General features: G+C 33.3%; 2 protein-coding genes across 2 annotated transcripts; one reads left to right on the top strand and one right to left on the bottom strand.

Moving 5' to 3' along the window:
* Positions 1 to 641: 641 nt before the first annotated feature.
* LOC101745316 (eukaryotic translation elongation factor 1 epsilon-1) lies at positions 642 to 3,274 on the top strand. Its single transcript, XM_004922326.4, has 4 exons — positions 642 to 1,026; positions 1,111 to 1,299; positions 1,940 to 2,035; positions 3,009 to 3,274. The coding sequence occupies exons 1-4, from the start codon at positions 931 to 933 to the stop codon at positions 3,156 to 3,158; spliced, it is 531 nt and encodes a 176-aa protein (XP_004922383.1). The 5' UTR covers positions 642 to 930; the 3' UTR covers positions 3,159 to 3,274.
* A 2,861-nt stretch (positions 3,275 to 6,135) lies between these two features.
* On the bottom strand, positions 6,136 to 16,194 carry LOC101746932 (uncharacterized). The gene is made up of 6 exons (XM_004922427.4): positions 15,227 to 16,194; positions 11,067 to 11,238; positions 8,737 to 10,534; positions 7,899 to 7,934; positions 6,901 to 7,027; positions 6,136 to 6,365 (listed from the first exon to the last, which is right to left on the bottom strand). The coding sequence occupies exons 3-6, from the start codon at positions 9,157 to 9,159 to the stop codon at positions 6,259 to 6,261; spliced, it is 693 nt and encodes a 230-aa protein (XP_004922484.1). The 5' UTR covers positions 9,160 to 10,534; positions 11,067 to 11,238; positions 15,227 to 16,194; the 3' UTR covers positions 6,136 to 6,258.
* Between the last annotated feature and the right edge of the window lie 365 nt (positions 16,195 to 16,559).

Genomic DNA, 16,559 nt, shown 5'->3' with positions numbered 1-16,559 from the left:
GAGTAGAAGAATTATTATTTCAATAATATCTTGAAAAGCACCCATGCTTTTTTTTAAATAAAATATATATTACACTATTTTCAAATTAAATTTATTAAAATTTATTATTTATTTTTAGTTGAATTTTATATAAAGCTTATTTTTAGCTTTTTTAAACTATTATTCATTTTTAATTTTTTAGTTAAATTTTCTATAAAAGCGTATTTTTATAACTAATAAGTACTTTAACATCAATTCCTGCCTTATCGACTACAGATAAAAATTATATAACTTGGCAAAAATGTTACTTTGCAAATTGAATAATGGAATAATGTTATCAAACTAGTGTATTGTCATCGGTCCTCGATAAATCTACAAAGTTTGAATGAAATCTGGCCGTTTAAAGTGGGTCAAAATAGCGGTTATAGGTGTCAGTTACAAACATACATACAAGTTAAGCTAATATAAAGCGTGTAAAAAGAGTGTGATTGATGATATTATACCTACATTTCGATTTAATTTTTTTTAAAAAGTTAGTCGCTTATTTAATCCCTAACATAGCTGCTTAAACTTCAACAGTGTTCAGATTTTTTTAGGTTTTCGTAAAACCGGCGAGACGGATAATTCAGAACCATAGACAACTTCAGAACCACAACCGAATATTTCATTAATCTTCTGCATAGTTACTACACTCAATCTTCTGTGTTCGCCAAATGAGGCGTGAGATATTCATATTCATCCCCATAGATTATACACATAATATAATTGAGATTCATCCCGTAAATTAAAGTCATAAATATGTACATATTAAGTGTATTATTTATGAATTAAAGTTTTGAACTAATAAACAAACGCAGTTGTTTTAGAAATTGTGTACTCTTCTAAACTTCAAAAATAATTAAGTTACTACTTTGCTCTTACACTTAATTTAAATAAAGCCAGATTATTTTTATGCCGAAAATGAGTACCAATAATGTGGATGTAATTAAGATGATCGGAAAATATTTAGATGTTTCAGTCGGGGCCGTTTGTTATAATACAGACAAAGTAAACACTATAATTTTTCATTAATGAAACCTAAAAGCTGGGTTCAGTTCAGTAAAACCTTAGTTTCTGTTTGAATTTTCCCAGGTTCCCACTGCCGTACTTGAAAATAAAAATGTTGAGGGTTTTGTGACTATCATTTTGAGTATGGTTTCAAAATGTGGAACTGCAAGCAGTGAAGAGCAACGACTGCTAACCTACCAATGGTTAGAGTACATCTCCATGTTTAGTAATCAGGCTGTGGCAAATTCAACTTTTGCATTCAAATTCTTGCAAGTTAGTTCGTTTATTTAAATTTTGAGTTTTTGCCTCTAACCCGTTCCATATCTGGGAAAACTATATTTACAAAAATAAAAATCTTCATTTTAAAATTTAAGCATAGTTTGAAGCGTAGAGATATTTTCATTAGTTATTTTATTGCCGTACATTTTTGTTGGTGGAGTAATTTAAACTTTTTTTAACGAGTAAAAACATTTTGGTAATATGAATAAAGTAATAGAAAGCTAGATATATAAAGAGGGTTATACATTTTTGATAATTAATAAAAAAATATAAAATTGTTTAATTTAAATTATATTTAATTAATTGATCACAATAGTATTAATTACTAAAGTAGCACATAATGTCATATTGTAAACTATTGTAATAGGAATATATAGGACTATAAAACTATATAAAAAAGGAAGAGAAGAAGAAGATAAATATAAAGAAGACTACTATTACAATTTCTCATAAAATGTATTCAATTGTATAACTAAACAAATTACTAAATTTAGTGCATCTATAATATTTTTTAAATTGAATTTCTTGTTATGTACATTCTTCATAAGTGTATTTTCTGTCCACAATATTGGCATGTAAAGTGCCCCTCTCCTCAAATTCTCCTAACCAGTACTGAAATGCTTTATTTTTTCAGGAAATAAACAGAGCTCTACAAAGTAACACATATCTGACTGGCCAGTTTCTAACAATTGCTGATGTTGCATTATATTACATAGTGTATCCTTTACTGGTATGTGTCTAAACATTTGTATTGCTAACACAACAAATTAAAGTTCAACATGGGTGAAGTTTTGCACAAATTTAAATTATTATTTGAATAAAAAAATTGGATACTTTATGACGGAATATGCTGCAGGTATATGATAAGATTTAAGTAATTGTGAATATATCTGTTATAATAGATATGACAGTGGTTTGAGAATTTATGCGGAAGGATTTACAATTTGACTTTTAGTTTATCGACGAAATAGTGACAAACGAAATCTATCTTGTGATAATGCAACCTGTATAATAATTATCTTTGAATTACAAATTTAATGCATGTCAAATCATGGTGCATGTGTAGGCGGAGAATAAACGAATATCAGGAAAAAACATGAGGTACTAGTGTCCTTATACAAATAGGCAGAGACAAAACATAACTATACTGAGATCTTAGAACTTATGTCTCAAGGTGGGTGGCGCATTTACGTTGTAGATGTCTATGGGCTCCAGTAACCACTTAACACCAGGTGGGCTGTGAGCTCGTCCACTCATCTAAGCAATAAAAAATAAAAAAAACAGTAATTACAATTTTATTTTCTCTTTCTTTATATTAAAACAAAAATGAAAGAAATCATACATTTTTTATTTTTCTTTCATTGCTTAGGTGGGTGGACGAGCTCACAGCCCACCTGGTGTTAAGTGGTTACTGGAGTCTATAGACATCTACAACGTAAATGCCGCCGCCCACCTTAAAATATAAGTTTTAACTACTGCCCCACCTTTCAAACTGAAACGCATTACTGCTTCACAGCAGAAATACGCGGGGTAGTGGTACCTACCTGTGCAGACTCACAAGAGGTCCTATCACCAGTAATTACGCAAATTATGATTTTGCGTGTTTGATTTTTATTACACAATGTTAATTTCAGGTTTGTTAGATGTTATATAATTCTGTTTTTTAATTTATATCATGAACTAATTTTATTTTCTTGTTATAGGAGCATATGTCTGTAGCAGAACGCGATGCCTTTGTTCACTTATGCAGATGGTCAAAACATATACAAGCACAACCGCGAGTTTGCCATAATCGTCCACCACTTCCATTGAATGCTGTGTCACTCTCGGTGCTGGCACCGGCAGTACACTGAAATTTTAAGCAGTATATATTTTTAAATTTATAACTATACATTGCATTATTATGTATGACAATAATAATATTTCTAATAAAGTGTGCAAAATAAAATAAATTTTCATTAATTGGGTGCATTGTTGTTTTGCTCGGTTTTCGAACAATACCTCACACACATGGTTTAGATCGTAAACTATTTTTTAAAAAGTAAATATGATCAATCCACTCATTTCATGTAGACAGTGAAAGATTATTGTAAAATAAATAAATAAATTATAAAATCGGATCCATCAAAACTATAAGGTCGCGTTAATTCTGTTGTTGTTGGTTGTTGACCTGCTTAAGTCGAGGGCGAAGTGTGTAAAGGTAGGACCTACTTGGTCTAGTAAAATAGGTACTATGTACGTGTGTTACATTATTAAGACCGACCAAAAGGAAATTTAAGCATAATATGTTCAGTATGCGTCCACAAACTGCGCGAAAGCAGTATATGGTAATAAATTCAGACAATTCATCATTATTAGTTTTTATTTTATTTTATTGCTTAGATGTGTGGACGACCTCACAGCCCACCTGGTGTTAAGTAGTTACTGGAGCCCATAGACATCTATGACGTAAATGCGCCAACCACCTTGAGATATAAGTTCTAAGATCTCAGTATAGTTACAACGGCTGCCCCACCCTTCAAACCGAAACGCATTACTGCTTCACGCAGAAATAGTTAGGTTGGTGGTAGCTACCCACGCGGACTCACACTCCTACCACCAGTAAAAATACTACACTTGCACATATCTACCTATTTTAATGTCTAAGCATTGGTGCGTTTTAGTTTGAGGAGTAGGATAGCACATTTACCAATTTAAAGTAATGATCTCGATCTCTTATATTATAAATTATTATGAGATCTCTTGAACTATTATATCTTATTCTTTCGTAGGCTTAGTCATGTTAGTTTTTGGTTGTTTCATTCAAATCAAAACCGTGTTAGTTAAGTTTTCATTTCAACAAGTAATCTGAGTGGGTGGTACCTACATCAAAAAATCATATTTATTTTAATGCGCGTTCAAAATTAGAAACGAAATAGGCTAGTTGATAATCAATCGCTTAAATCGAAGCTTTTCAATCTTTATATACGCAATTAATGTTTTTAACATGCCAATGGTTTTTCAATTTTCCATCATAATTGAAAATGATTTTTAATTTGATGAATTTGCAATTATGTGTCGTTGTTTGTTTGTGTGCTAATATTTCAGCGAGTGAGGTGAATTTTAGAGAAATATCGCATTTAATAATAGATGTATAAGTTTTAGCGTAGTAGTATGGTAGTCTGTCTTACTAGTTATCAGAGGGAATTCGATGGACGAGATAACGAAACATCTAGTTTTTAGTGGCTAACGTCGGGATAACGATAATAACAATGTACCGTAATGTCAATGTTGATGCCCATTTTGCGGCACGTGGTTGAAATCTCAAATATGTTTGTAATAAATATTCTTAAAAAAAATAATCTCATAATACGTAAATATGGTGAAATTATTCCATATTATTTTGCTAGTGGAATTCAAGGTGGGTAGCGGCCTTGGAAGTTTGAATGCTAATAAGTAAATTAACACAAAGTAGGTAGGTACGCCGTGAACTTCTCTGAGTAATCAAAAAACATGTTTTTTTTTCTTGCCGTCTAATAGGATTTATTACCACAATTTTTCAGAAAATGAAATCAGATCGTTTTGAAGTGTCGTTGCCGAGACAGATATTTCCGCATGAACTGCGGAATGTGAGCCTAGAAGCGCCTGTCATATATCATCCGCAACCCTTCTCGTATCCGGGTTATCCTGTAATTTTATATCTTTAAATTAAATATTTATGTGTTTTTTTGGTGTTTTTCCTACGATATTATTACGATTAGCTGTTTGATGTACTTAGAAACTTTTCTGCTCGAAAACGACCGTATAAAATTATTAGGTTTGAAATCTTTTTTGGCATTTATTAAATATCATGTTTTAGAAATACATATTTATACTTGTAATTGTAGGGATATCTACAGTTACCCCTTATTCAAGTAATTTAGATATTCCCTTTGTTATCGGTAGTTATTTACAAGCCAAATCATTGTTAAGTTCATCTATGATCGGAATTTCAAAGTACCTACATATTATCAAGCTTTGGATACTATAAAATAATTTCCGAAAGCGGCAATGGTATAAATGAAGTCGCGGTTCCCATTCGTATACGTATTACGTTAGGGCGTGGCCTATTGAGAGCTCGTTCTGATTCTCGGGGATGTAATATTTTTCTTTTTTTTTATCGCCCTTGTAGGCAGACGAGAATACCGCCCACCTGATGGTGAGTGGCTATCATCGCCCATGGACTTCAAGAATGACAGAAGCAGAGTCAAGCCGCTGCCTGCCGTTAAGTACTCTCCACAAGCCTCGCTTGAAGAAGGGCATGTCACAGCGCTCGGGAAACACCGTAGAGGGGAGCTCATTCCAAAGCCAGATGGTACTGGTGGTAGGACCTCTTGTGAGTCCGCACAGGTAGGTACCACCGCCCTGCCTATTTCTGCCGTGAAGCAGTAATACTATACTGAGATCTTAGAACTTATATCTCAAGGTGGGTGGCGCATTTACGTTGTAAATGTCTATGGGCTCCAGTAACCACTTCACACCAAGTGGGCTGTGAGCACGTCCACCCATCTAAGCAATAAAAATAAATAAAAAAACGCGGCAAAAAAGCTCTCTGGAAACGCACTGTGGATGAACGCAGTGACTCCAGTTAGTATGGATGAATTCTACTCCGGTGGCGAGCGGTGCGATGGTAAAAACGAGATGATGTAATCATCTCAAACAATTCCTCAGAACACATAAATAAACATTTAATATACAAACAGAAAAGTATTTTAAGAGGGCGCTAAAACGTGTAGGTAAATAGGTACTTAAGATATGAAGACGGAGCAATCTCTCGACTAACAGGATCTTCGACAAATTCTAAACAATTGCTGTTTTCAAAACTTTATTAAGTTTATACACACTTTATGATCGAATACAAATGGATCATTACAATTTTGCTATTAAATATTATTAGACGGCATAAACCAACACAACAAAAATAAAAGAAGTCTGCTAGTTAGAATTTCTTGATTTCATATTCTTCTCTTTTCTCTCAGCGAAGCGCAACATGAGACATTTTTCTAGTTTGTTTGAATATGAACATCCGTTGTCTTCGGTTTCTGTTAATGTAATAAAAATATTTAAATTATGAATGATGTAAAGGTATCTTAAGCTTATTTACCTTATAGGTACATGGATGTGATTATGGATTGGATCTTGCTACTATACATATCATAGATAATTGTAAATATTAAATGTAGTTTAATAAATAAATAAAAACACGCTTAAACAGCAAACGGAACTATAATTTAATTTCATATTTATTTCTGATACTGATTAAGATAATTAAACGAAGTTATACCTAAAATTATTATACTGTCATCAATCCTTGCTGCGTGTGTAAATACATATATAAGTTAATCGGACATGTTGAATTCTGTGAAAATGTCGTTCCAAGATTCGCTTAGGTACATACAAATAAACGAACATACATATTAAGCTTATAAAAGCGTGTTAAAAAATGATGAAATTATCACCAACACAGAAAAATAAAAGTAAAATTTCAAACGATCTGACAGTGAAGTGTGAAGTTATTTGTTATACAAAATGGTAATAAATTAACATATTTGTTATTTATTCGTGCAACGACATTACCGGATTGTAGTTCTTGAAAGCAAGCATGTATTTGGTCATGTAAAGCAGCACGTGACTGTTGGGATGTGATTGAAGACTGCACAAGGTTCCACAATTCAGCTTCACGTGGGATACCATGCGGATCCACCTGAATATAGAACTTAAAATAATTTTGTGTAAATAAAAAAATAGGGTGTTGTTTTTAGCAGGAACTCAAGTATCAAGGTGGGCATTCACTTTGTATTATCTATAGGGTCCGTTAACCACTTAATATCAGGTGAATCGTAAGTTCGTTTCTTCATCTATTTTTAAAATTATGTTATGTTTGTTACGAACTTTTGAACATCTAAAATTTTAATATGATTATACCTAATGTACCAGATGATTTTTCTTTTAAAATAATGACAACGAAAAACACCAAACCTCACGCCTGTTTTGTTTTTAAAAAATAAATAACTATCAATTATATTATTTGGTATAGAGAAGGTATTTATTTATTATGCATAACCAAAGAGAGATTAAAAAAAAGAGTACTTACTTCGGTACAGTGCACTTTGTGCAGCGCCAGAGAGTGGATTAAAGTTAATTGTTAATGGTGTATTTTAACATAACAAAATCTTGGAGTTAATACACTTCCAATAAATACTACAAGGTCCGTCCGTCCGTCTGGTATATAACTTAGCTCTTAGCATATGCATTTAAAATATACGCGAGAAGTCGAGGGTAGGTGCTTCAGTTTTTTCAAAGTCGGATAAAATAATACATGATTTATGATTATTATTAAAAAACTATAAATAAGTAGACCACATGTTATTGTAATAAATATAATACTATAAACATAATACTATAAGTATATATAATACATATTTAAATAATATATCACACTTAAACAGCAGCATATACATATTATGTAAATAGGTAAAAGCGTTCACACATGTCAATAGACGACGCAAAGTTTGCATTTCAAACGATTGTTCGTTTGCTATACATCGTAAACTAATAAAAAACATTGTACTTACCACTTGTAAATTGGCAAACACACATTGACTAAGGCACTGAAACAAGGTGACTTATCAGAATAAATAAGGATCGGTAAAACCCTTATTTGATTAGTACTGAACAAGGGCTTAATGACTCAAAGGTATGTTTTATTTTATTTTATTATTAGTCAACTACAGATCGTGTTGTCTTGCTTATGGCTTAAATTAACCGGTTACCTAAATCCATAAACATCACAAATATGAGTTGTAAGTGTATATAATAAGTATTAAAAATATAAAATCGTCGAATCAATTGAATGGGATTTACGCATTCGTCGATTCACGCATACGAACAAAAGATTATAGATGAATCTATACTATCTATACCATATAATATTATAAAGAGGAAAGATTTGTTTGTTTGTTTGTATTGAACAGGCTCCGAAACTACTGAACCGATTTGAAAAATTCTTTCACTGTTTGGAAGCTACACTATTCCCGAGTGACATAGGCTGTAATCTTTTTTGAAAAAGTTAGGGATCCTTACTAAAACTTCAATAATGTAACCCAAGGTGTAAAAAAATTACCTAAAACATTCTTTACATAGCGTGCCCTGCGAAAATGCTATTGATGATAGAATAAAATAATGTACTACGACTTTGTAGAACACAGTATTATTTACAAAAAGTGTCGCGACAGCATATGTTTAATTATGATGGTTATGCAGCAATAAGTGTTATTTTATTTTTTTAAATAAAACAACGTCAAATATTGTTGAAATTTTTGTTAAAGACCCGAGCGGAGCCGGAGCGGGCCGCTAGTCGGCAATAAATTTAAATGTGTTTATTTATTTTTAAAAAAACCCAATAAGTCTTACCTGGTCAGTGTCAGATTTATTAAAAAGTGGTTCGTTGCGTTTCGCCCTATACAGTTTTCTAGAGTTGTAATGATGGGCGCCTCCCATTTGTGGTGACGAAAAACTAAACCATTGTTTTTCATTAGGTGCATCGTTTTCAAAATCGTCATCAGTTGTATTAATTTTGTAAATCTGCTCACGTCTCCCATCAGTGTTACGTCTTTCGAGAATATATTTCTTTGACGTTTGCTTCGAGTTGCCGTCTAAACCACCATTATTATATAAATTATTAGATCTTTTTTGTCGAGTACCGGCTCCCAAATCCGTAATAGCACATGACTTAAGTGCGATAGATATTTCATCTTCTAGTAATTGAATATTGCCTTGACCAGAACACAAAATCAGTGTTGGAAAGACAGTGAACAATATCAAAACTGCGACCATTGCTAAGCTTCTGCTGTATGTACCGGATAGTGCGGTTATATCAGTGATACACACAGGAAACTAAGTAATTACTACTGACATTTGATTGCCACTGATTGTTAACTTGTACAAAGAAAGATCGACGTTGATGCAAGTACAATCAGTTCAGCTTAGTAAGTAGGTACTACATTTTATGTATGTGGAATGTATTTATTGGAACTAGGTGGAAGTATAATTAATTAAATATAAATTTTAGAGCCAATGACATAGTTAGAGTATAATACGCTTTATTTTACAACAGCGTAGAAAGAAAACAAATGCTAAATATTAGTATACAAAAAGTATTACGAGCGGTGTTATCACTAACATTTAACTCTTCCATACAACCTTCAGATCGAGAAGTATCATCTAAGGAAATATAAGAATTACGGTGCGCTAATCGATTGAAAAATATATATATATATGACAATAATATGCTGGTAATGTTACTATTTTAATAAATCCTCCTCCTCCTTGCGTCGATAATCCTCAATGAGGAGGGTCGTGGCCTCCTCTAAGAACTTTCTCCTGGATTATCCTGTGCCACTCCTGCCTATCAAATGAAACATATATAAGAAAGAAGGAAAGAAAGAAAGAAATCATTTATTCGCTAAGCATGGTGAAAATGAGTTATTATATAAGTTAAAATAAAATAATAGTATAATAAATAAAATATTTAATAATAAATAACTACATAAGTTAAGATTTAGTAAAAAAATTTAATTTAAAATTATTACTGTGTACAAATAAAAACTGAATTATTTTTTACATATTTTATTTAGATTTTAACATTATTGCAGATAATTATGTCTCGCGTTCAATTTATTCCCTTTATTATCTTTACACAGTTTTAGTTTATTCCTGAGAATCTGTTTTTTTTTTATATCTTACCACAATTAGATTTTTGTTTTTACAAACTGTCGATGCTATGGGAATAATTCACACGCGGAACCCATAGAAATAGTTTATTATTTGAGGTTTCTAAAAAAGTATAATATATCCTTATCCTAGCCTTTTCCGTAATGTCCCCATTTGCCATTTCCCCAACCACCCCAAGACGGTTGGTTGTCGCCCCCGTATATTCTGACAGCTCCGGAACCCGGTACGTAGGCATTGTAACCGTTTCCAGCTAGTGCAGATTTACTGAGTACACCGCCCGCGAGTCCAGAAATAGCTGCATACGTATTACTGATTATACCCGATCCGGGCGCTGGTCTCCCGTAAGTTCCGGATAAGCTGAAAGACAGAGGCACGTGGATCGTCGCACCATAATTCACTGATCGAACGAAAGGCCAGAATGTTTCAGATGTCGTCATAGTTTCTTCACTGTTCCCTTTATTTGTAACGTAACCGCTCGCTGAAATTAAGTGATTTTATCTATACTGATATTATAAAGCTGAAGCGTTTGTTTGTTTGAACGCGCTAACTTCAGGAACTACTGGTCCGATTCTGAAATTCTTTCAGTGTTAGATAGCCCATTTATCGAGGAAGGCTATAGGCTATAGGTATAACATCACGCTAAGACCAATGCAAACGGAGCACCAATAAATAATGTTTCAAAATCGGGGTTTTAATCCATTTTGAGAGCTTCCGCTGCGTGCGATGCAGAAACGGTTAAAATTTCGCTAAAGTAATGTATGAGAGAATTGTTCCCCTTTAAAAGATCTAAAAAAAAGTCCGCGACAGCATATGTCTCTATATTAACGTTGGCTAACTATAACGTTTTTTATGTTAAACAAATTTGTTCTAAAATAAAGCATTATTTGTGAATTATTCCACACTAGAATTTTGAAAACATAATTTTTTATTTTTCCTGTTATGTGTACTTTGGTGCTTGAATAATCTTTGGGTGTTTGAGAAATTATTGTACATATATGTATAAATGGTACCTGGCGCTGATTCCGTGGAAGTATCCCTTTCTATTCTGTGATCATCAGATCTTGACCATTTCTCGTTTGGAGATTTTTCTGTGAACGGTGGGCTCGGTACAAGATATAAGGCTGGATCCAAGACACCGCCCATTGTGAATTTTAGATAAATCGCCAAGGTTACCAAATTTATCTGAAACAGAATGCCTTATGATGGATGATTTTGTTTGTGAAATTTAATTGGATTGTTCTTTATCGAAGGTAAAATTATGGTCCTTAATTTAATGAACGGTCTTCCGCAGCGTAAGGGGTCAAATAATATGCAACGTTAACTATCATCGAATAAAAGAAACTAGTGGTTCCGCAGAAGTCGAAATTCGACTTTAATCAATTGAAATTTTATGTTTAAACATTACTATGGCTCTATTGTCACAGATTTAGCCAAGACTACACAATAGACGAATATTATTAAGATAAACAATATTAACCTATTCTCAATTTGACCACAAACTTTAAACAATAACAAAAGTTTGACAATAAACAAAGAGTCTATGTGTGTGTGTCAAATACATGATAGTGTGTGTAATGTTTTCTTTATTGATTTAATGTATCTTTTATGCATGATTTTTAAAAAATATTAGCATTGTGCACTTCTTTTCTATTTTCTCTATAAGTGTGGAAAATTTCATACTCCTCCGTCCGCGCAATTTTCGTAAAAAGGGATACAAAGTTTTTGCTTCACGTATTAATATATAGATATGACAAAAAAATAATCGGGTTAACGATGTTTTCAAGATAAGCTTAATTTATCCTAGTGTCGAACTACACGTTGGGGCCAAGATGGGGGCAAGATAGCTCTGACGATCGTATTATGTAAAACATTTAATGGTAATAAATCTTTCGACACGATCAATCGATCACTTATCTAGATAAAAAAAAGCTTAAAATGTTAATCCTTAGACAAATAGCCAGTAGAATTATCGATTTTAATTCAATGCTTTACTGACAGAAAAATCATCTTATTTCATTTGATGACTAAGACTGTTATTATTTCTTGACTGATTCAGTTTAATTGTAATTTACGATAGGATGAGTGAATGAGAATGCGTGCATTGTGTGAGAGCTGTCAGACTATGAAGTAGTTTTTTTTTGTTATTGCTTAGATGAGTGGACGAGCTCACATCCCACCTGGTGTAAAGTGGTTATTGGAGCCCATAGACATCTACAACGTAAATGCGCCACCCAACTTGAGATATAAGTTCTAAGGTCTCAAGCTATTATTGATCGAAGGTCTCAAGTATAGTTACAACGGCTGCCCTACCCTTCAAACCGAAACGCATTACTGCTTCACGGCAGAAATAGGCAGGGCGGTGGTGCCTACCGGTGCGGACTCACAAGAGGTCCTACCACCAGTAAAACTCACGGCATACCCGGCCCCGAATGATTACCCTGGCCTATAGGCATCGCATTGTGAATTCAGCCAATCATACTCTTATGTATTTACGGTTTAATCTCTATTGTATTGTGCGACTGCTCCACCCTTCAATTTGGAACTGGCATCTGGTGGACCTATTCGTGCGGACTCACAAGAGGCCCTACCACCAGTGAACTAAAAACCAGGTACTACAAATGTGTGCAGCTCCCAAGCAGTAGAAGTGAAACCTTTAGAAGTCTATCTCATTCTCTCACAAGCTAAATTCTATATATACATATTATATATACGTTAATTTATCTCTTTTCAGTATTACTTTTTCGTTTAATCGAGTTTCAATTTGGCTTAAGCGACCTTTCGCTTAATACGCGACATTTATCTTTGTAATTAAAGGACCGTGTTATTTGTTATTAATACCAATTAGATGTTTTTAATTGAACTTCAATTAAATGTATCCCATTCAAATAGCTGAAGAAGTTTTTTTGTTATGATTTTTTTTGCTTCGCTTTCTCTGTCCCTATATCCCTATGTATGCTTAAATCTTTAAAACTACGCAACGGATTTTGATGCGGTTTTTTTAATGGATAGAGTGATTGAAGAGGAAGGCTTATGTGTATAATAACATCCATTAAATAGTGGAGAAATCAATAATAAATTACAATTTCCGAAGCGAAGCGAGGGCGGGTCGCTAGTATTAACTAAACCAAAAATTTAACTTGACCCTTTAGTAAGTAGTGTTTATTTAAATTAATTCATGAACATTATTCAGTTCGTTCTGTCTATTTCTACGCGTTCTACTGTTATGTTAAATGTTAGGATAATCGTTATTCTGTAACATAATAGAAGGAAAATCTGCGGTAGGCCGCGGCTTGGCTCTGCCCCTGGCATTGCTGAAGTCCATGGGCGACGGTAACCACTCACCATCAGGTGGGCCGTATGCCCGTCTGCCTACAAAGGCAATAAAAAAAAAAAAATAATAAAAAAAAAAATTCGACCTTACGTCCGGAGGTGGGGGGCAGCATTCATATTTAGACGTCAAAATGATGTACGACAACGAAAAAGTTTTCTTTCAAATTAATCGAAGTAAGTCATTTTAGTTTATGTCTAAAACTAAACAAATCTATACTTAGTCTGGCCATAAATACTGTTACAATAATTAATTAAAAAAAAAAAAATATATATAACATTTGAATTTGGAATCTGTCGTTTTTATATGATTGCTCATTGAGGTTTCTCATTTTGGCGCCAATCCATTATAAAATATTTTGCGATATTAAAATGGAGTGGGGTGATAAAGAGAACCGAAACGCTGTGATTGCATTACACAAAGTAGGTATGGAGCCAAATGCAATTTTTAAAACTCTCCATACGCTTGGTATTAGTAAAATGTTTGTGTACCGGGCTATTAATAGGTGCAATGAGACCTCCTCGAAACAGGTGGTCAAAGCAGTAAGGGAAATAATTCGAAGAAATACTGTCCGAAAGCAAAATATTTTATCTCGGGAGATGAAGATAGCACCTAGAACCATGTCGCGTATTTTAAAAGATGACTTAGGACTTGCAGCCTATAAGAGACGTACTGGTCGTTTCTTAACTGATAATTTAAAAGAGAATAGGGTGGTAAAATCGAAACAACTACTGAAGCGGTACGCAAAGGGAGGTCATAGAAAAATTTTGTTTACGGATGAGATTTTTTTTACAATTGAGCAACATTTTAACAAACAAAATGACCGTATTTATGCTCAAAGTTCTAAGGAAGCTTCCCAATTAGTCGACAGAGTGCAACGTGGGCACTATCCGACTTCAGTGATGGTTTGGTGGGGTATTAGCTATGATGGAGTGACTGAGCCATACTTTTGTGAAAAAGGTATAAAAACATCGGCACAAGTGTATCAAGATACCATTCTTGGGAAGGTAGTGAAGCCCCTTAACAACACCACGTTCAATAATCAAGAATGGTCCTTCCAGCAAGACTCGGCGCCAGGTCATAAAGCTCGGTCTACGCAGTCTTGGTTGGAAACGAACGTTTCGGACTTCATCAGAGCTGAAGACTGGCCGTCGTCTAGTCCCGATCTTAATCCGCTGGATTATGATTTATGGTCAGTTTTAGAGAGTACGGCTTGCTCTAAACGCCATGATAATTTGGAGTCCCTAAAACAATCCGTACGATTGGCAGTGAAAAATTTTCCCATGGAAAGAGTGCGTGCTTCTATTGATAACTGGCCTCAACGTTTAAAGGACTGTATTGCAGCCAATGGAGACCACTTCGAATAAGCTTTTTATACTTTAAATTGTTTTATATTTATTTATTAAACTAACACACTGTAAAAGTAATAAATTGTATTTCTAATAGAAATTTTTATTTCTTTTGTCTCAGTATTTATGGCAAGACTAGTTAGGTATATAAAAATGAATTGCTGTTCGTTAGTCTCCATCGATATATTACCACTATCGATGTTAGTCTCGCTAAAACTCGAGAACGGCTGAGCAGATTGGGCTAATTTTGGTCTTGAATTATTTGTGAAAGTCCAGAGAAGGTTTAAAAGTTAGATAAATATGAAAATGCTCGGAATTAAATAAAAATAACAATTTTGTTTTTCCTTTGATGTGTCCCCCCATCGGACGGATTCCTTTTGTTTATTTTATATTTATTTTATACAAAAGTTTAGGTCTTAGGTTAGGTTAGGTTAAGTCTTATTTATCGATTGAGACATGTCGAAAACTACACAAATAACTACTAAATACTTACAATCATTTCGAGACAGACTCTTCTTAGTTGATAGTAAATTATAGTTTGAAGGACACAGTGACACGAGCTCAGTGTTGTTAACAAGAACGATAGTTTTGAACTGGGACCGGGAACATTATGTTTGAAGGTCACGGGGAAAGGCTTTCTCCCTCTGCTGGATAACTGGCTTGGTTTACGTTATAGATCAAGGTCGGTTAGATATTTGTAGTGTTTGGTCGATTTATGTTATTTGAGTTTAATGTTGTTGTTGTTATCTTCGGTTTTCAATAGTCTTCTTAGACATAATTAAAACTATTTTTACTGTTTAATCTCTGGTTTTATATGTTTCATTTTTATTTTATTTTATGTGAATTTTCGTAATATCAAAAAGAATTAACGTAATATTAAAAGTAAAGGTAGGTTTAGTTATGAATTTAATATATCATAACGTTCAAAGAACAACTTTATTATTTAGGCGATAAGCTAAGTTTTTTTTAATATAGGGTAAATAGCCTTGTCATCTATCTGATTGTATTTTGTATAGTCATTCGTGTTACATGTTAGGTACGTATCATAAACTTAACTCTGTAACACTTCACCTTTTTTTCTAACGCACCTATCGAAAGCACCTTACTGAATTGGCATCACTGGTGCCGCATCTCGAACCTGCGATCTCTCGCAGGAATAATACGGCTATGCTACTGCAATTCCTATTTTGGACATGTCACTTATGGACATCACCAATGCTAGGCATATACCAATGCCGCTGTTTTCATAAGCGGACTCTGTTTACCATGATTATTTATACTATTTACTTATACATAAAATGTTCAAAGCAACGCTAAAATGTCTTATAGTTATGTAATAATCTGATTAATTGTGCGAGTCGCGAAATAATTATTATCAAAACGATTTCCAGAATTAATTTGTTACTTATTTAATCGAATCGCGGTAATGAAACAAAAAAATTAAAAGCATTTTCAAATTAAAATCGGATTTTAAATCCATAACTTTTTACTGTCATATGGATTATAACCACCGTCGTTCTGTTTTATTAGGTAGACTAACTTCTTTAAACAAGACGAAATACATAAAACCAGTTTGCATCTAGAATATTAGGTATTTATAAGCGTAAAAACATAAGAATTAATTAACCAATCTGCCGTTCATTGAAGTGTCACAAATTATTGAAAATCATTTGGCATTTAACGTTAGTGTAAAAATAGATAATTGATCAGTGGATGTTCAGTTCAATGATCAGTTCTGTCATTTCATTTTAAATTAAATCGCCTTGTACTAAGTATTTTTTTCTAAAGAATCGTACTGTATGCAAAGGATCAAATAGTATGTGGGT

This window comes from Bombyx mori, chromosome 19 (assembly GCF_030269925.1).
Source record: "Bombyx mori chromosome 19, ASM3026992v2".
NCBI lineage: Eukaryota > Metazoa > Arthropoda > Insecta > Lepidoptera > Bombycidae > Bombyx > Bombyx mori.
Note: the sequence above shows the minus strand (reverse complement) of the source record. Positions and strands in the feature narration are given on the sequence as shown.